Consider the following 21098-nt stretch of genomic DNA (forward strand, 5'->3'; position numbering starts at 1 on the left):
CTGTCTTTTCTAAGATCAGCCCAGATATTTGTGACCATCAGGAGTGCTTACTACCAGATTTTACTGATATGCCAGCTGCAACCTTTCCTAGAATCAAAAGACATAAAGATGGTGGTTTCACGTGCTGGTAACCTCAAGATTGTACTTTTGCAATGTGCTGTACTTTGGGCTACCTGTGTTCCAAGTTATGAATTGTCAATTATTTCAAAATATGGCAGCCAGATTGGTTATGGAAACATCTAGTAGTGAATGTATCACACCCATCCTAAAGTCACTCCACTGATTGCTAATTAGTTTCTGGGAAATCTACAAAGTGTTGGATCTAACCTTCATAGCCCTACATGGTATGTATCCAGGTTACCTACAAGATCTGAAGTTACCTGTATAATCCACCCCTTACGGCACTTAGGTTCTCTAGGGGACGTTTACTCAAATCAACCAGAATCTGACTGTCAGTGGTCACCTGGTTGCCCCTAGACTGTGGAATGACCTGCCAGAGGAGCTCCAACAGCTAAATAAAGTATCAGGATTCAAAAGACAAGTAGAGACCCATCTCTTCTGGAAACCCTATCCACTCAACTTTCAACTATGCATTTAAATTTACTTCCTATTACTACTGTATTTTAATTTGGTACCATGTATTTTAATATATGTATTTTATAGTATGTGTTTTATATTGATATGTTTTTCTTTTGTTGTACCCTGCCTCAAGCTGGGATAGAGGTGGGTAACTACTTCTTCTCCTTCTCCTTCCTCTTCTTCCTCTTCCTCTTCCTCTTCCCCTTCCCCTTCCCCTTTCCCTTCTCCTTCTCCTTCTTGAAATTGCTTCACAGGTGTTCATCACCAACCCTGATGGTTCCCCAGCTGCCCGTATCCCTGTGGTATCAGAGCCCATTCGGGCTGAGGCAACTACCCAGAACGATGGGACAGCCAAGCTGATCCTGAACACACCAGCAGACGCACAAGAGCTAAGAATCACTGTGAGTCACTGTGAGAGTATCTTTCGTCCCCCCTTGTAATTTATAAGCAAAAAACCACAACAAAATACAAATACAAATGCCAAAACAAAACCGCCACAGTATCCCATTCTCACAGTCTATCCTTCTCAACAAGAATCAATATCCAAATACCACCTTACTTATTAGGATAGTTTAGTTTAGTTTGTTGAATATACAATAAACTAAACTAAAACCAAAAAATAGTAAAACTACACACGCAAAAAATTACAAGCACACACACACACATATTAAAAACACGACTTACTTTTCCCTTCTCAAGCAAAGGCAACTATCAAACTATTATATATACCTCTTGTTTATTTATTTATTTTATTTACAGTATTTATAGACCGCTTTTCTCACCACTTTTCAACTTCTGCTAAATATATGTAAGACAAAAAATTAAAAATTGATATATAAACAATTTATCACTTTTGACTAGATTTCCCATTCTTTTGACTTGTAATAACTTCATATTTGGATTATGACCTTAATATTTCACCCACTTTTACTCCCTTAAAATTTAGATACATTTAGATTAATTATATCATGCTATATTATCTCCCCCCCCTGTATTTCCCCCATCAAATAATTGTAATGTATTTCAACATTTTTTCAATATAATATCAATATATCTTATTATTATATTCCCTCCTTCATCTTCCATGTTCCATCTGCCCAGAGATGATATTACTGCTTTAAACATTTTATCAAAAGTTCAATTCTTCATCTTTATATATCCTTTTCTATTTATTTATTTCATCAATCCACTCCATTCCATTAAAAAGGAAGATGTTAGGTTACTTTAATCCTCCTGAAGTTCTCCTTTTGTTTCGATGTTTTTCTTGTAGGTCAAGCCATCCATAAAGTAACAATATGTTCATTTAAATTTAACATATTTACTCCATCAGAAAAGGCTCTCAAAAGGCCTATATGGGCTTTCTTGTAGATTATTCCTCTTAAACCAGATTTTTTCTTCTGTCTCTTTCATCTCTTTCAGCAAAACTTAAAAACTTCAGCAGCTTCTTCCCTGTAATGTTATGTGGGATTGTTTGAACCTCATTTTGAAGATGAATTTGTCTCCGCTTGTCTGCTTCCATCTCATTTATATAGCCAATCTGTTTATAGAAATCTGGTTGTTCAAATGGTGGCTTTTTTATGAACTGGAAATCTTTGATTGACTTGGTCTGATGATCTCATCTCTGGTCTGGTCTGTTACTCCCCCCACCCCCGGGATTTATTTTGCAACTGATAAAATTTGTTTAGCTTTGATATTATGTCTTTGAGATTCTGTTTAAGTCTTGATTTTGTTTCAAAACGCTATTCTTTAAACTTCACCATTTTTTGCAGAATTTTCATCTGTGTTATCTTGAGCAAGGAAGGGGTTAATTAAAGCCTTTCCAGCTAATAGCAAAAGTAAATTAATTGCTGTTGAAATAGCTTATTCCTGCATAGTAGAATTTTTTTCTGGCAGTATATGTCATAAATTATTCTCTGTTGCATCTACTGGCAGCCCCCAAGTTACAAACAATATACTAGGCTCTGAATTTGTTTGTAAGTTGGAACAGGTACAGTTTTTATGTATGACTTCAGCCAAAAATGTATACATATTCGCTTTTGGCAGCATGTGTTGTTTGTTTTGCTGTCTGTATCCCTATTAAAAAGATTTCACCTCACTTTCTGTCCCTTTGATAATTGGATTTTGAAAAAATTGGCTCATCATCGAAAGAAGAATTGGTTATAATGTTTCCGTAGGGACACTTTTTACCCATGATAACTCTTTCAGGAGTGAATTTCCCTTCCTAGGAGTAGATGTCCTCTCACTTCTTGTTGCCTCTGTCTTATCCATACCTATCTCAGGTGAATTATCCTGTGTAGTCTTTTATGCTTAAAACACATTCCTGCCAATTTTGGACACACACCTCCCAAGCAGGCTTTTCATCTGTGAATTTTTTCCCCTCACAATGAGAGATTGTGAGAGACAACTGTAATAAAAAATCCAATGTGCAGATTTGATATAATGATGTGTGGAATGAATGGATGGATGGATGTATTTTGGAAACACCAGTATAATATTAAGGCCAGCAATGACTAACTACCTGCTTGCTGGAACTCTGATCAAAACCTGCTAATGAGAATTGATCAGAACAGTGATAATGGTTCTTTCAAGTTAAGGAAATGCTTGCAACATTCCTTATGTTAAGAAGGAAGTCAACATAAGATCAACACCAATCAAGAAGATCAACATCTGGCCAGAAAACTGAGATGGAGCCAGGTTGGAAGTTGTCTATCATTAATTTACAACTTTGGGATTACATCAACAGAATATTCCTATAAAAGACTCAGTCTAATAATGCTCAAAGTGTGACAGACAGAGACGCTGTCCATCTGCCATACTCTGCTCCATGGGAAGGAGAGAGATGGTGTATTCAGAGAGTGGCAGATTTACATGGGAGCAGTCTGGTCACTTTGAGGTTTCTTTCTCAAGGGAAGAGGAAGAAGTGAGCTTTTGGAGTCTTAAATTTTGTGCAGGGAGTCAGGTTTTGCTGTATGGAAAACAGAGATCTGGTCCTTGGCATTGTTCTTAGGGAAAGAAGTTTTGGCATTTTGGCGTTTTGAAGTTTTGGCATTATGGAAGTTTTGGAAATATGCATTGGCAGGCTGCAGGAAATCAGGGTCCGGCCTAACATGATATTACTATATTACTATATTTGAACCTATGCTTCATGAGATTATCTTTTATTTATTTCCATAACACTGTGGTTGCAGGTTGCCTCATCATCTAGACACAGAGGCGAAACTGTTGGCACAATGGGCTGTTGTAGGTATTTCAGGCTATATGGCCATGTTCTAGAAGCATTCTCTCTTGGCACACTTTCATAGTAAGATCTATGGCTCAGTGGTAGAAAGAGGCAATTAGAAGAAAAAGAGAAAAGGGAAGCTTTGTCCTTATAAGGCCTCAGCCATAATAGATGACAACTAATGAAAGAATACCTTTGATGAGAAAATGTTGCCATTACTGATGCAGAGAATATTCCAAATTCACTCACTAACATTTCTATATTCAGAGGAAACCTGTAGTTATTTCCTGAACTTCCAATTAACTGTCACATCTTACTCTGCTGTTCTCATAACAGGTCCCATCATAGAGATACTCCACAGATCGCGATAGGTACAAGATATTTGCTAATTTTGTCTCCCTTGACCACTATGCCTTTACTCCATTTCGGAAGAGTTCCTCCCTCACAAATAAGTTGCTCCACTGCTATCTCACTTTTGTTTTTATCCCCAGTATTTTAATTTGTACATGTGGCCCACTCATTGTATTATGTCTTGAATGGTTTTATTCTATTGTTTATTGCTTGTAATATTTTTATAGTGTATGTTTTATGTAATTGATTATGTTGTTGTTTATGTTCCGATTTTATTTTGTTGCTGTGTTGTTGGGCTGGCCATGTAAGCCACGCCGAGTCCCTGTTGGCGAGATGGTGGCAGGGTACAAATAATAATAATAATAATAATAGTAGTAGTAGTAGTAGTAGTAGTAATAATAATAATAATACGTTTCCCTCATTGGCTCATTATGGATTGGTGAGTGATTAAGTTAAAAGTTACTATAATTTTTAAAATATATTTTAAATCCTTTTTACTCCTTCTAGGTAAAAACCAACCAGGAGAGACTCTCAGATGAACGCCAGGCAACCAAGACCATGGTGGCTACAGCTTATCAGACCCAGGGAGGGTCTGGAAACTATCTTCATTTAGCAGTTTCAGCTGCAGACCTCAAGGCTGGGAACACCCTACCTGTCAATTTCAACATAAAAAGCAATAATCTAAACACAATGAACGAAATAAGATATTTCACCTACATAGTAAGTGAAATATGGCTGGGCACAATGGAAATCCAGGGCTCTTGTTTTTATTTGTTTGTTGACTTTGCATTTGTTTTCAATGGAAGGGGAAACGTCATGTGTCTAGTTCTCAAGGGAAAGCTGGCTCTGGTAGTCTTTCCTACATCCCAATCTTCTTTGAGAACAGCTTCTCAATATGGTCCTTTTTGTGAAGCCAACAGAAATAAGCAAAGTCACGAATGTCACAGGACTTTATGAGAAAGTAGAAATATTTTTATTTCATTTCTGGTATATGTGTGATGCTGATGTCATTATCTTATCCATGTTAGGCTTCCATTGGTTAAACCATCCCCCAACCCTCTTGATTAATCCATGTGTCTTGTTCATCATCAGATCTTTAGTAAAGGGAGGATACTCAAGGCTGGGAGGCAACCCAGATCTGCTGGGCAGAATCTAGTGACTATGTCTCTGCCCATCACCCCCAATCTCATACCTTCCTTCCGAATTGTGGCTTACTACCAAGTGCGAAACAGGGAGATTGTGGCCGACTCTGTCTGGGTGGATGTGGAGGATACCTGCATGGGAACGGTAGGTCACCCTTTCTCCTGATATTATTTCTCAATGTGAACACAAGGTCTTCTCTTAGAGGTATTCAAGCAAAAGTCTGCAAACTCTGATCTTTTCTAAGAAGGTTCCTTGTGCCCCATTGTGGGTTGTAGATTAAACAGTCTTTACTGAGGAGACTGTTTTGTAGCCTTTTTAAGTATTGAGAGAAGAAAGTGGGCGGGGGACCTCTAAACCATCTCTGCAATTAATTCCACATGGAAATTTGGAGCCTGGAACCCCAGGTCTTGGCGGTGGTCAGGGGAGCTTTTGCACAATTAAAACTTGTACGTCAGCTGCACCCATACCTTGGGTGCAGTCTGACTTGGCCATGGTGGTCCACGCTCTGGTTACATCCCATATAGACTACTGCAACGCTCTCTACATGGGGTTGCCTCAGAAGACTGCCTGGAAGCTACAATTAGTCCAACGAGCGCAGCCAGATTACTAACAGGAGCGAGGTACAGGGAGCATACTACTCCTCTGTTGCGCCAGCTCCACTGGCTGCCAATTAGCTTCCGAGCACAATTCTGGTGCTGGTGTTGACCTATAAATCCCTAAATGACTCCTGCCCAGTTTACCTTTCTGAACAGATTCTCCCCTATGAACCATCAAGGTTGTTAAGATCTTCTGGAGGGGCCCTGCTCTCGGTCCCACCACCCTCGCTATCGCGTCTGGTGGGGACGAGGGACAGGGCCTTCTCGGTGGTGGCCCCTCAGCTCTGGAACTCTCTCCTATTGGAGATTAGAACTGCCCCTTCCCTCCTGACCTTTAGAAAGTTGGTGAAAACCTGGCTCTGGAACCTGGCATTTGATGAGTGAGTCAATAACCCTTGACCACACGGATGGATGGTGATGAATTGTGATTTTATTCTGACCTTATGTAATTATATGATTGTATTTTAATGTGTTTTATATTAGTTTTATAGGATATTATGTTTTAACTATTGTGTATGGACTCCTCTGTTGTAAACTGGCCTGAGTCCTTCATCGGAGGTGAGAAGACCGGTATATAAAAGTTCTAAATAAATAATAACAAATAATTTTTGTTGCCTCTCCCAAACAGCTGACTGTGAAAGGAGCAACTGAGGCTGACAATCAAATTCATCAGCCAGGAGCTGCAATGGCAATCAAAGTAGAGGGGGATGCAAATGCTCGGGTTGGCCTTGTGGCTGTGGACAAAGGTGTCTACGTCCTGAACAAAAAGAATAAGATAAGTCAGACTAAGGTAAGGCACGGAAGTCCATGGGGTTTGACACCCGAGTTGTTGAGGATTTTCCTGACTTGGAATTTTCCGAGTCTGTGCTTTGCTTCATTTGGGTCTATTCTGTTCCAGATCTGGGATATGGTAGAAAAGAGTGACATCGGCTGTACTGCTGGCAGTGGTAGGGACAATGTGGGTGTGTTTGAAGATGCTGGATTGGCCCTGGAGACCAGCAACAAGCTTTCCACAAAACAGAGATCAGGTAGGAATGGGGCCTGTCCACAGCATGAAATGTTAGCTTTGAAAATGAATGTGATAATATTAAATGTTAGATATCAGGAAAATTAATACATCGCCACTCATATTCATGATTGAAATCGGGCCTGGTGCATAGAAGAGCATAGACTAGTTGGAATGGGTTCAGAGAAAGGCCGCAAAGATTATAAAAGATATGGAGAACAACCCATATGAGGAAAAGTCTAAGTAGCTGAGAATCTTGAGCTTGGTGAAGAGAAGACTGATGGCTGACATGGTCATATACTTCATATATCTCTGTCAAGAGAGGAGGTGGCTGCTCTATACTTTACTGTTGCAGAGGAGAGAACCAGTTCTAATGGTTTTAGAATATTTCAGTTGAATATTACAGGGAGAGTATTGACATAAAGAGTGGTTCAGCAAAGGAACCAATTGCTTAGAGATATCATTTTTGGATGGCTTCAGAAATAGATTGTATTGCTCTCTTGGGTATGTTTTACCTGATTATTCAGCATGGAGCCCCCAGTGGCACAGTGGGTTAAATCCCTGTGCCGGCAGGACTGAAGACCAACAGGTTGCAGGTTCGAATCCAGGGAGAGGCGGATGAGCTCCCTCTATCAACTCCAGTTCCTCATGCAGGGACATGAGAGAAGCCTCCCACAAGGATGATAAAAATATCAAATTATCCGGGCGTCCCCTGGCAACATCCTTACAGACAGCCAATTCTCTTACACCAGAAGCGACTTGCAGTTTCAAGTCGCTCCTGACACGACAAAAAAAAAAAAAAAAAAGCAGGTGATTGGACTTGATGACACACAAGGTCCCTTTGTATGAATCTATGGTTTTTTTAAATGTATTTATTTAAAGAATAAATGAATACATTAAGTAATCATAGATTCATAGAGGTGAGAGGGGCCACTTTTTTGCCCTGGGAGTCTCTGGACTATTGAAAAAAAGAAACAAACCCAATAGTTAATGTAAATAGAGGCTCCCATAAGCAGCAATTCATCCTCTCCTTTTTTGGTTGGTCTGAAAATTATAGAGGTGCTGAGGGCCACAAAACATTATTGTGGGGCCACATAAATCCCCACTCCTGATTTAAAATATTAATTTCCATTTAAAATATTATTTAAAATATTACTTCCTTCAAAAACTAACCAGTTGTTTCCAAGTTCCAAATGTGTGATGTGGCAAAGAAATTCCAGTTTTAGAAACAACACATTTTATGTCTAGGCCATGCCGGTAGTCTATAACATTCAAGATTAGTATTTCATGATCTGAAAAATGTTAGATATTTTTCAGATCATGAAATATCTGAAAGAATGTCAGAAATGTTGATCTGACATTCAAGATTAGCATCTAATGATCTTAAAAATTGGATGTCTGTCAGAATTGTTGATCTGACATGGGAGAAAGCCCTCTTCACCTTCCAATAAATGTGATGACAAGCAGCATGCATGTGATCATAGAATTGAGCATTTTCTTTTTATTTCATGACGGGGCAATAATTTTTACCTTCCCCACAACCTTCCAGATCGGAAATGCCCCCAGGTTGCAAAACGGAGGCGCCGTCGTAACTCCTTACAGCTTATCGAGTCTAAAACAAGCAAAGGTATGTGAGGAGTGACCAAGACCCCAGTCTGGGTTTGAATTAATAATGTTGAAAACTATGCACCAGGTTGAAAAAACCTTCAGGCCTCAAGGCTGCAGGAGAGTCTCTGAAGAGCTATTGCTCAATACTTCTGGTGATACTGGACTAGTTGGACCAGTTATCGTATGTGGTAGCATATGAGGACATTGTTCAGTAAAACTTCTGGGGGTTTCCAAAGGATGTCAGGTCATTGATGACCAACTTTAGTCTAGACAATGCAGTCGTTCAGTTTACTATACTGACTTTTCAATAAACTTATGCTTTTATTAGAAAGCAAGACTGGTTTTTTTATAAGTAATTTTTATTCATTTTACAAAAGTAACATAACATCACAATACAACACAATACACATACTAAAAAGAAAATAGGACAAAACAAGACAAAAAAAAAGGCTGACTTCCATTCTTCCTCCTTTCACCCCATAATGAAGGAAAAGTTTCTTCTATTGCCTACCCCAAATATAGTTTTCCTCAGTCTTTGTCAAAAATCTTATTTCCCATCCTTATTAATATAGTCTTCAAAAGCCGTCCAGTCCGTCATTTTTATTCCCTTTCCATTGCTTGATTTTAGTAAAAATGTCAATTTGTCCATGTCCTTAATTTCCATTATTTTGTCCAACCATTGAGTCTTTGAGGGAATTTTCCAAAACTTGGCAAAAGTCATTCTTGCCACAGTCGCAAAAAAAAAATGAACAATTTATCAGCATTTAAATCTTTAAATAAATCCAAGTCATATATGCCTAAAAATAGTATTCCGGTCTCATTGGAAAGTCAATTTTCAATATCTTTCTACATTCATTGTGCACCATTTTCCAATATTCAGATTTTTTTTACATGACTACCACATATAATAGTACGATCCCTCTTGTAAATGTAAATAGCAAGACTGGTTTTTGAGAGACAGTTTAGGTCTGTTGAGATTAATTTCACAATTCAGCAGCAGATCAGTTGCACAACTTCAGCGCTTTCCAGTAGCTTCTTCCTACACAGTATTTTCAGTCAACTGCTCCCACAAACTGCAGTCACTCTGGAACTCTTTTACAGACACTTGAGCACATGCCCGGCCATTGTCAGTTTTACTATTGTTTTCCCCTCCAATCTAGATGACACTACAAACTTACCACAGCACACGGTTATATCTTGTCTTAGCAGACAAGTTCCTTTAATAAATTACACAGAGCCTTCAGCAAACAGCTTCACATCACAAGGAGAGAGTATACACTCTACATAACTTCCTTATATACAATTCTATACAATTACACATAGCAATCTCTGATTGGTTCCCAACTCATTAACTTAACTCAGACCCAGGATTACATCATTCAAAATCACCAGAACACATTCCCCAAATGATTCCCTATATACAGTTAATGCATGACTCAGCATTTTCAATCGAAGCCTATTAGCAGTGCATGACTCAGCTATATTACACTGCAATACATTGTAAAATCTGACATTAGTCAGGATGGTGACATTTGAAAGCGAAGCAATTGGCAGTGTATAGAATTTAGTCAAAAAGTCAAACGATGTTCAGATATTTTGGATAAGCAAGTCCTGGACAGGTATTGAATTGATCTGTGTTTCCTTTCCTGTTGAACACATTAGCAAGAGTAGTTTAGGGAAGACATTTTCTGATGTTTCATTCAAGTTACATATTTCAGCAACCCAGTATGCTGACAAGGAGCTAAGGAAGTGTTGTGAAGATGGCATGTATGAAAACCCCATGGGATACAGCTGTGAAAAGCGTTCTGAATACATAGACGATCAAAATGAGTGCAAGACTGTATTCCTTGAATGCTGCCTTTATATCAAAGACATACGAGATCAGAATCGACGGGAGGATGAACTGCAACTGGCAAGAAGCAAGTAGAACTTCCCTTTTCTCTTTGCAAAACTCTCTTGCAATATCATGTGTGTGTGTAAAATGTGAATGACTTAAAGGGTGAACTGTTTTTAATGTGTGAAAAGGGTGATATATTTTCCGTTATGTATATGTGGAATCCTCCATTTGTGACAGAGAGGGATTTGAATTTAATATAATCTTTATTAAGGCCTTATCTAGACATGTAGAAGAATGAGTTTGTAGTCATTCTGATGCAGTTAAAATAAGAAATGATTTATCTATGGGTTGTTGTAGGTTTTTCCGGGCTATATGGCCATGTTCTGGAGGCAATTTTTCTCCTGACGTTTCGCCTGCATCTATGGCAAGCATCCTCAGAGGTAGTGAGGTCACTACCTCTGAGGATGCTTGCCATAGATGCAGGCGAAATGTCAGGAGAAAAATTGCCTCCAGAACGGTCACTACCTCTGAGGATGCTTGCCATAGATGCAGGCGAAACGTCAGGAGAAAAATTGCCTCCAGAACATGGCCATATAGCCCGGAAAAACCTACAACAACCCAGTGATTCCGGCCATGAAAGCCTTCGACAGATTTATCTATGCTCCATGAACAGTAGTTGTCTAAGGATGGATCTGCCCTTGTGAAAAAGTAAAACCTCTTTTTGGTGGCAAAGTCTGTTTATTTTTTATTTTTTTATTTTTTATTTATATTTCAATTTATATGCCGCCACTCCCCTAGGGCTCGGAGTGGCTTACAAGAACAAACTAAAATCTAACACAAATTAAACAACATATCAAAGATCAAAAGCCTGTCGAAACAAATATGTCTTACAAGCCCTGCGGAAAGCCGATAAATCCCGCAAGGCACGGACTTCTGGTGGCAGAGTGTTCCAGAGCGATGGTGCCACTAATGTGAAGGCTCTGTGTCTGGTTGCTGTTAGATGCAAGGTTTTAAAACTGGGGACTTCCAATAAATCTTGGTTCTCAGAGTGGAGGGATCTCTGGGGTTGGTAGGGGGTGAGGCGGTCCCTCAGGTACATCAACCCCAGACCATATAAGTTCTTAAAGGTAAGTACCATCACTTTAAAAGTGATCCGGTGCTCAATTGGTAACCAATGCAGTTGCAATAAAATTGGTGTTATATGGCATCTCATCGGAGCTCTCGCAAGAAGCCGAGCAGCTGCATTTTGTACCAACTTGAGCTTCCGGATCACCAGTAGAGGAAGGCCAATGTAGAGGGTGTTACAATAGTCCAGTCTTGAGATGACAGTGACCTGAATCACTGTAGCTAGGTTGTCCCTGGATAGATAAGAGGCCAGCTGTCTAGCCTGCCGCAGATGAAAGAAAGCGGTTCTGCTAATGGCGGAGACCTGGGCCTCCATCATCAGTAGAGGGTCCAAAAGGACTCCCAGACTCTTTCCCAACTATGATGGGCGTAACGCCTCACCATCCAGGGTAGGCAGCTGGATATCCCCACTGCCCAGTCAACCCAGCCACAGGATCTCCGTTTTTGCTGGGTTCACCCTCAACCTGCTGGCACACAGCCATCCAGTAATGGCCTCAAGGCATTGATGAAAATTATTGGGTACAGAGTTCGGTCGGCCTTACTCATCAGTGAATTAATGCATTATGAGCCTTAGTTCTTCTGTTACAGTCTCTCTATAACAGACTTGTGGTGGCAGATAACGTGGACACCACAAAAAAACATAAACAATAAGTACCAAAGCACAGTAAGATGAGATCCATCATTTTTAACTAGGCCAAAGATTTATTCTTCTTGAACAAGAACCCTCTCCTCAAAAGTCAATGTTTGAGTCATTATCGAGAAATACAGATAAACAAGACAAATAAGATAATCACAACCACTTCTCTGTCATGTTTTCCTAGGTGAAAATGAGGACTTTATCATGGATGAAGATGGAATTACATCCAGGACTCAATTTCCAGAAAGCTGGTTGTGGGAAACGAAAGTGCTAACAGATGCTCCTAATGATCGAGGGTATATGTCTTCTATATTCCTCCCTCAATAGCAGCCTACTTTGCAGTCTGGAGGCAAACAGTATTTTCGCATAAAATAAAAACATATATTAAAACATTAACACATTAATATGTATGAATAAATCCACATTTGCAGGATAAGGGTACCAAGTAATGCATGGATCTCCAGGGTGGAGGGAGGGAAATAGCAGGAAATAGGGAGGACCAAGTCTAAGATCTTTCACTTGTCCTATTTTGGAAACAGAAAACTCAGTGAAATTTCAAACTTACAGGAGATAAGTAAGGACTTCTTCACAAGGAGCTGGAGAAAGTGGGGGGAAGAATATTGTGACATAAGGACATGGAAAAGTTGCTCTAGAATTTAAGAAGTGGTGAGGAATTATGTGGCTAGCAGCAACCACATATAAATTAGCAATTCAAAGTGATGGTTTTAACCTATAAAACCCTACAGGTTCCAACCCAGTTTACCTGTCCAAATGTATCTTCCCCTATAAACCATCAAGGACTTTAAGATCTTCCAGAGAGGCCCTGCTCTCAGCCCTACCACCTTTGCAGTCGCGCTTAGTGGGGATGAGAGACAGGGCCTTCTCTGTGGTGGCCCCCTGGCTATGGAACTCTCTCCCCAATGAGGTTAGGTCTGCCCCCTCCCTCCTGACCTTCAGGAAGAAACTGAAATCCTGGCTTTGGAATCAGGCATTCGGAGATTGATGGATTGAATCGGTAAAGACTAAGAGTTATTGGACCACAATGTTTGGATTTAGTTGGATGATGTTTTTAACTCAGTGAACTGTCTTTTTTATGTATTATATAACTTATTTATTATGTACGTTGTTTTTAAAATGTTATTTATTGTGTGGCATTGAATTTTTGTTAGCCATTCCCTCCGTGGAGGTAGAGAAGAACAGGATATGAAAGTTGTAAATAAATAAATAATAAATAAATAATAAATAGCCTATCTATTGGGTTGTTGTAGGTTTTTCCGTGCTATATGGCCATGTTCTGGAGGCAATTTTTCTCCTGACGCTTCGCCTGCATCTATGGCAAGTATCCTCAGAGGTAGTGAGGATGCTTGCCATAGATGCAGGTGAAACGTCAGAAGAAAAATTGCCTCCAGAACATGGCCATATAGCCCAGAAAAACTTACAACAACCCAGTGATTCCGGCCATGAAAGCCTTCGACAAAGCCTATCTATTTCCCACCTCAGTCTGCATATTATAATCTCTGCCTTCAAATATGACATGACATCTTCCTTCTTGTACTTAGGATCTCATCCAAGATAGTGCCTTTTTACCTGAAGGATTCCATCACAACCTGGGAGGTGTTGGCTGTGAGCATTTCAGAAACAAAAGGTAAAGCATCCTTGATGGTCCTGAGAGGAAACTACTATGGAGATGATGGTAGATTGCTTTGAAGGAAGATTTGATGCATGACTGCTTTTGATTTTCCATCTGCTTCCTTTTCCCTCAATCTTGCTTACAGGCATCTGTGTGGCTGACCCTTATGAAATAACCGTCATGAAGGATTTCTTCCTTGACCTAAGGCTGCCTTACTCGGTAGTCAGGAATGAGCAGGTGGAGATTCGAGCTATTCTCTACAACTCTGGAAGACAACCTATCAAGGTAGGCTTTGGTCAGGGCTCTGTAGTCTCCAACAGTGCGGAGCAAGGGATTGGAATCCACAAATGGATTCATCCATTGTCCAAACAGGGCCCTGCCCAATATACCAACTGGGCAAACTATGGGAATGGCAGATAATAATCCCCTCTGTAGTGTGTGGATGGTTTATAGAGTCCTCCAACCATGGGCAGTGTCTAGTGTCATCCTCATTTTCTTAAAAGTCAACCCACATCCTGTAATTGCATAAATCCTTATGCACCACACAGAGGCGGGTAATGAAATGTGCCAGTTATCCTTCCAAATGTCACTGCAGCAATAACCAGCCCAGGTATCATTGTAGGAAAGCCCAATCAGTGCTCCTAGCAGATGATCACCCAGCATCTATTTAAAAACCTCCAGAGAAGGAGACTCCACCCTACTCCCAGGCAGAATATTTCACAGTTGTACAGCTCTTAGTGTCTGGAAGCTCTTCCAAATATTTAAGTGGAATATCTTTTCCCATCATTTGAACCCATTGCTCCATGTCCTAGTCCTAGAGCAACAGAAATCAAGCTTGCCCCCTTGTCTAGGAACCTTGTCATACTGATGAGTTCCTCCCCTCTCTGTCGCAGTGCTACAGACATGATGTAATGTGTTGTGCCACCAGCACTCTTTGACAGAGAGGGGCAATTATCTCACAAAACTGCAAATCCCAGTACTCCATAGCATTGAGTTAATACACTTGACATAGTATCAAACTGGTATAATTCTGCAGGGTGGATATTGGGTGGACAAACTATCTCTCTCTCAGCTAATAGGAGGGGGAAAAACCAATCCTCTTCTGATTAAAGAAGGGGAAAAAATCCTTTGAGAAGCTCACCATGAATCTGAGTTGACTAAGGCCTCTTCTATACTGCCATTTAATCCAGTATGTGATCTCAGATTATCCACTTTCAGATAGATAATATAGCAGTGTATAATCCAGTTCAAAGCAGATAATCTGGGATCAAATACTGGATTACATGGCAGTGTAGATCTATCTTTAAAGTAATTTAAGACTGGATCTACACTCCCCTATATGCCAGGATCTGATCCCAAATTATCTTCTTATCCCAGATTATCTGGCAGTTAGACTCATATAATCCAGTTCTAAACAGATCTTGGATCAGATCATCGGATATAGGGCAGTGCAGAGTTAAAGCAATGGTACTCCCATAGTAACCTATGGATGTGAGAGCTGGGCCATAAGGAAGGCTGAGCGAAGGAAGATAGTGGCTTTTGAACTATGGTGTTGGAGGAAAATTCTGAGTTTGCCTTGGAGCAGTCCATACTTCAGGAAAAATGCCCAGCGGCTCACTGGAGGGAAGGATATTAGAGGCAAAGATGAAGTACTTTGACCACAAAATGGGAAGACAGGGAAGTTTGAGGAAGACAGTGATGCTGGGGAAAATGGAAGGAAAAAGGAAGAGGGGCCGACCAAGGGCAAGATGGATGGATGGCATCCTTGAAGAGACTGGCTTGACTTTGAAGGAGCTGGGGGTGGTGACGGCTGACAGGGAGCTCTGGCATGGGCTGGTCCATGAGGTCACGAAGAATGAGAAGCGACTGAACAAATAAACAACAAAAGATCCAGCCTAAGAATAACAACAAATGTCTTTACCATCAATTATAAAATTATGTGAATGGAAAGCCTTCTAGCCACTGGGGTGTGTGTGTGTGTGTGTGTGTGTGTGTGTGTGTGTGTGAAGCTGAATGTGTTCTGCCTCATAGGAATTTCCATTATGGTTTGTTTTTAATGTTTATCCTAAAATATTGCCTCAACATTACAAGTGATTTTACAGATCTGTTTTGAACTAGTGCAGTTTAACACTTTGTAAGTCTTCTCCATTTACTTTCCTTCTGTCTGAAAGGTCTTGTCAACATATCTTTTATACCTCATCTTGCCACTCATGTTATAATTATTTTACTTCATTATTAAAGTTCCTGTTTATGAATTCCACCAAAAAGTTCAGTTTTCATTTACTTCAATGGTTGACGGTGACTGGATATAGTCAGAGCTAAAAGTGGAGACTGGAAAAGAATAGAAATTCAGTAATTGCTTGAGGTGGAAAAGCACGGAAGATGTAGCATGGATCCAAGGAAAGAAAGTTTCTTCTCCTTTGGTCATTTGTTGTTTACATTGCTTTTAAAGGCCCTTCCTTCTGTCTTTTCTCCCCAGGTGCGAGTGGAGCTGATTCACAATCCTGTCTTCTGCAGCGCTGCCACCGCCAAGCAACGCTACAGACATGATGTCACTATCGGGGCTCAGTCCTCTGCGGCAATCCCATTTGTCTTGGTCCCACTTGAGCTGGGATTACATGACATCGAGGTCAAAGGGGCTGTCTGGAACTTGATGGTGTCTGATGGAGTGATCAAGAAGCTCCGAGTTGTGGTAGGCATCACACCAGACCCTCCCAAGAAGTTGGCAGAAAAAAAAGGTTGCAGCCAGGGTGGTTTTGTAACTCTGCCCATCCACTCTGCCTCCCTCAGCCAGGCAGCCTTAACCTGGTATTGGAAGAATTTAGGTTGTTGAGACTGTGTCTAAAACAGCACAGAACACACACCAGTTTTGGGTACAGCTTGACCTATTTGTCCTTTTCACACATCCCCAGTGGGTCATAAAATCAACAACAAAATACCTTACCTTTTTAAAAAGACCTGATTTTCATAATTGTTTTCAAGGATTTGGGGGCAGGTCCATGAAAAGCAAAACTATATTTTAACCAGGATGTAGATGTCTGTTATTGTTTCCATGTTGAGTTCCTCTTTGCTGCCATGATTGACTAATTCTCTTTCTGGTGAGCCTTTCACAGTGATTTTGCACCTTCTTTCTTGCCAGCCTGAAGGAATACGGAGATCGCATGTCACTGTCGTTGAGTTGGAACCCTCTAAAAATGGGAAAGGTGAGTGAAAGCCATTCTTCCCCAGTGTCTTCTTTTGAAACTCTTTCTTGAGTCCTGCAAAAAATTCTTTATTGCTTCAGTTGTTCATCTGTCTTTGTTTCCTAACCGAGCAGATAGTCTTTTAAAACTTGGACTAGTGTTGGAGTGGATTTATTGTAGCATTATTTCTTAAAGTGTGAAAATATTAGTGTGTGGTTACAAGTTTTGTTAGGAGACATAATGAACGAAATGCAAAGATACAGAATGGGGGACAATGCCTGGCTTGAGAGCAGTACGTGTGAAAAAGATCTTGGAGTCCTCGTGGACAACAAGTTAAACATGAGCCAACAATGTGATGTGGCGGCAAAAAAAGCCAATGGGATTTTGGCCTGCATCAATAGGAGCATAGTGTCTAGATCTAGGGAAGTCATTCTACCCCTCTATTCCACTTTGGTTAGACCACACCTGGAATATTGTGTCCAATTCTCAGCACCACAATTCAAGAGATATATTGACAAGCTGGAATGTGTCCAGAGGAGGGCGACTAAAATGATCTTGGATCTGGAGAACAAGCCTTATGAGGAGCGGCTTAAGGAGCTGGGCATGTTTAGCCTGAAGAAGAGAAGGCTGAGAGGAGATATGATAGCCATGTATAAATATGTGAGAGGAAGCCACAGGGAGGAGGGAGCAAGCTTTTTTCTGCTTCCTTAGAGACTAGGGCGCGGAACAATGGCTTCAAACTACAAGAGAGGAGATTCCATCTGAACATGAGGAAGAACTTCCTGACTGTGATAGCCGTTCAGCAGTGGAACTCTCTGCCCTGGAGTGTGGTGGAGGCTCCTTCTTTGGAAGCTTTTAAACAGAGGCTGGATGGCCATCTGTCAGGGGTGATTTGAATACAATATTCCTGCTTCTTGGCAGGGGGTTGGACTGGATTGCCCATGAGGTCTCTTCCAACTCTTTGATTCTATGATTCTATGATTCTATCTTTGATGGTTAAAAAGATACTGGTTATTATTCAGGGTATTGTGTTCACATGTGCTCTGCAGAGCACATGTACTGTATGCACACTTGAACTTACAAGATAGTTGCTGTGTGTCCTCAAGACATTTCTAACCAATGACAACCCTAAGACTACCCACAAGATTTGTTCAGAAGAGGTTTTGTGATTGCCTCTCCCTGACAATTGGGAGAGGGTGGCATGCCTAAGGTCACCCAATGGGCTCCTTGGCTGAGCAGGGATTCAGACATTGTCTCCAGAGTCATAGTCCAACTTTCAAACCACTGCACCACACTCACTACTCCATGTGAAATTAAATATCAATGTTCTTGTTTATTTATTTACTAGATGCCCCCTGTGGTGCGTTGCTGTGGCCCAGTTTGTGTATATGTATTTTTTGTGTGTGTATATGTGTGTGTGTATATTTCTGTACATGTGTGTATATATATATGTGTGTGTGTGTTTGTGTATATATGTGTGTTTGTGTATATATGTGATTTTGCGCATGCATTGTAAATATTTTTGGCTTTTTAAGTCCCTTCCACTGTGTTTTTACATTTATAACTTTTCTTAAACAACTCTGGAAAGGACTCTTCCTTCCACTAAACAGGTTTCAAACTTATTTTTCTTCAAACTGTGTTTCTTTATTTAATAGATTACTTCAGTTACACTGGGTTTCTCTCACTCTTTCTCTCAACACTAACTATTAATATAAATAAGCCAACTTGACTTATTAAAACTAGTCAGGCTAAAAGCCCAAACCTCCCTACAGTTCACAGACTGTAGACTATTTCCCTGATTCTCCTCCTAGAGAATCAGTCCTCTCCTGTAGCTCTCCAACTACAGACTAAGTGTTTAAAATGGCTGCCCTGCCAAGTGGCAGTTGGTGATCAGGTGATCAGAGTGGAGAGAAAGCACACGCTGCTGTCGTGTGACAGGAGAGTAGAGGGAGATTTATTGTTTATTTCTCTGAATTCTGCCACCAACTGGTATAGTTGGAGGCCAATTGTTATATGTAATCTATGGTAACTGCCACCAACGTGAGATATGAGGTATTACTGTGAGATATGGCAATATAGACGCAGAATGGATGGAGATGAGACTGTCTCCAACAAAAGATAACTGGTTTATTGAGTACAAAGCATGTGGTTACAAGTTGTAACTTAATTTATAGAACTTTGAATAATACTTGGTTAGTTAAACATTTCACTCTTCCAGGTTACACAGTATCTCACTGAGGTGAAGCTCTTATTACTAAACAACATTTTAGTACAGGAATATCTTTCCTATTTGATCTTTCCTTGATCAAATAAATTAACAAGCTTATCCTTTAGCCTTTCCCTTGACTAAAGAAAACTGGCTATGTTTCTCCTTTCAGCCTCCTTAGACTGAGAAACCTCCAGTAGCTATTCAGGCTTCCCAAAGCCACAATTCTTTGCTTCACACTTCACTCTCCCACTCTACTCTTCACTTCCACTCTTTTACTCCTCTCAGATACAAAATCAACTCCTAACTGACTCTCAAACCGTCTGTTTTCAAAACTCTCTCCACTTGGATCCTCCCACTCCTCCTTCTGCCAGCTTGCCTTGGTCTCCATGGTAACACTGACTGAGGATCTCTGAAATAGGCTGCTCCAGTGTTACTGTAGCTAACCCAAACATATATATATATATATATATATATATATATATATATATATATACAGTTTAAAAAATGCAAAGTATTAATAACTTCTGCACCACCCCTGTTTCCATGGTAACCCAGCTCAACATAAGCTGAGCTGGCTGCCATCTCCCTTGGTTATGCAACACTATATACTTACCATTACTAACCCTTTAAACATCTGTCTATAAGTATACATAACATCTATAATTACACATAACTGCAAGTTAAAAATTTACACTTCACCACACCCACAAACTAACATTACATTTTTATTTATATAGATTTATTTACAGTATTTATATTCCGTCCTTCTCACCTCACAGGGAACTCAGGGCGGATTACAATGTACATATACATGGCAAACATTCAATGCCATAGAAACACAACATATATAGACAGACACGCAGAGGCTATTTAACATTCCAACTCCAGGCCACCAGGGGAGCTGTCACTTCACTGTCCATTTGTGACACTGATGAAGTACTTCCTAATTCTTTGCATACTTCCTGGAGATTTTTATGACCTTATAAATAAGTTAAATTAGCCTCGCCACATAAGTAGTACCTAAATTTCCTACTTGATGCAACTCTCTTTCGGGCTGCAAAGGTCAACAACAAGCTACACAATTTTGGTCGGAAGCTCACTCCAACCCGGGCTGGCTTCGAACTCATGATCTTTCGGTCAGTAGTGATCTTAATGCAGCCCACTCCCAGCCAACTGTGCCACAATCCCGGTGCTTGGTACACATAGAGCTCAATATTACTGGGAAACTAAGCTCCACCTATTAAATCAATGAAATTTATATTTTGCTTCAATGGGTTTATATTTAAATTTATATTTTGCTTCAATGACTGACATGATTCAGGCTACAGTTATGTACATGGAATGTGAGGTGTTTTGTAAATCAGATTTGTGGGTAACTTATATTTAATTCCACTTGCAACTGATTGTAGAAAAGCAATGCCAGAAGCATTGAAGAGTTAGATTGTGGAAGTAATTTTTGTAAATTTCCCCGTTTTCTTGCCTTTTTCTTCCTCTAGGTGGAGTCCAGGAAGTGCTGGTGAAAGCTAAAAGTTTAGACGATATTGTTCCTGGAACCGAAACTGATACCAAAATTAGTGTCCAAGGCAAGAGCTTGATTTAATACAAAACTCTAAGGCTTTAGGCGTGAACAGAGTCCAAATCCCTTCGAGCACAAAGAATACACCCCATGTAGTTTTATCCATATAGCAGGGCATAGTCTGCTGATCGCAGTAAACAAGCATAAAGGAAAAAGGGAAAGGTTTTCCCCTGACATTAAGTCTAGTTGTGTCCGATTCTGGGGGTTGATGCTCATCTCCATTTCTAAGCTGAAGAGCCGGCATTGTCCATAGATGCCTCCAAGGTCATGTGGCTGACATGACTGCATAGAGCACCGTTACCTTCCTGCTGGAGCAGTACCTATTGATCTATTCACATTTGTATGGTTTTGAACTGCTAGGTTGGCAGAAGCTGGGGCTAACCCCACTCCCCGGATTTG

General features: G+C 40.3%; 1 protein-coding gene across 1 annotated transcript in view; it reads left to right on the forward strand.

The window, feature by feature from the left end:
- The window catches only part of LOC132768040 (venom factor-like), a 93358-nt gene that overhangs the window by 33288 nt on the left and 38972 nt on the right, over positions 1-21098 (forward strand). The window contains exons 11-23 of the mRNA XM_067464017.1: positions 834-980; positions 4658-4870; positions 5243-5437; positions 6518-6679; positions 6788-6917; positions 8445-8522; positions 10222-10422; positions 12287-12398; positions 13662-13747; positions 13878-14017; positions 16212-16424; positions 16872-16935; positions 20620-20706. Coding sequence (XP_067320118.1) covers positions 834-980; positions 4658-4870; positions 5243-5437; positions 6518-6679; positions 6788-6917; positions 8445-8522; positions 10222-10422; positions 12287-12398; positions 13662-13747; positions 13878-14017; positions 16212-16424; positions 16872-16935; positions 20620-20706 — 1828 coding nt within the window. The remainder of the gene's footprint in view (positions 1-833; positions 981-4657; positions 4871-5242; positions 5438-6517; positions 6680-6787; positions 6918-8444; positions 8523-10221; positions 10423-12286; positions 12399-13661; positions 13748-13877; positions 14018-16211; positions 16425-16871; positions 16936-20619; positions 20707-21098) is intronic.

This window comes from Anolis sagrei, chromosome 2, assembly GCF_037176765.1.
Source record: "Anolis sagrei isolate rAnoSag1 chromosome 2, rAnoSag1.mat, whole genome shotgun sequence".
NCBI classification, from domain to species: domain Eukaryota; kingdom Metazoa; phylum Chordata; class Lepidosauria; order Squamata; family Dactyloidae; genus Anolis; species Anolis sagrei.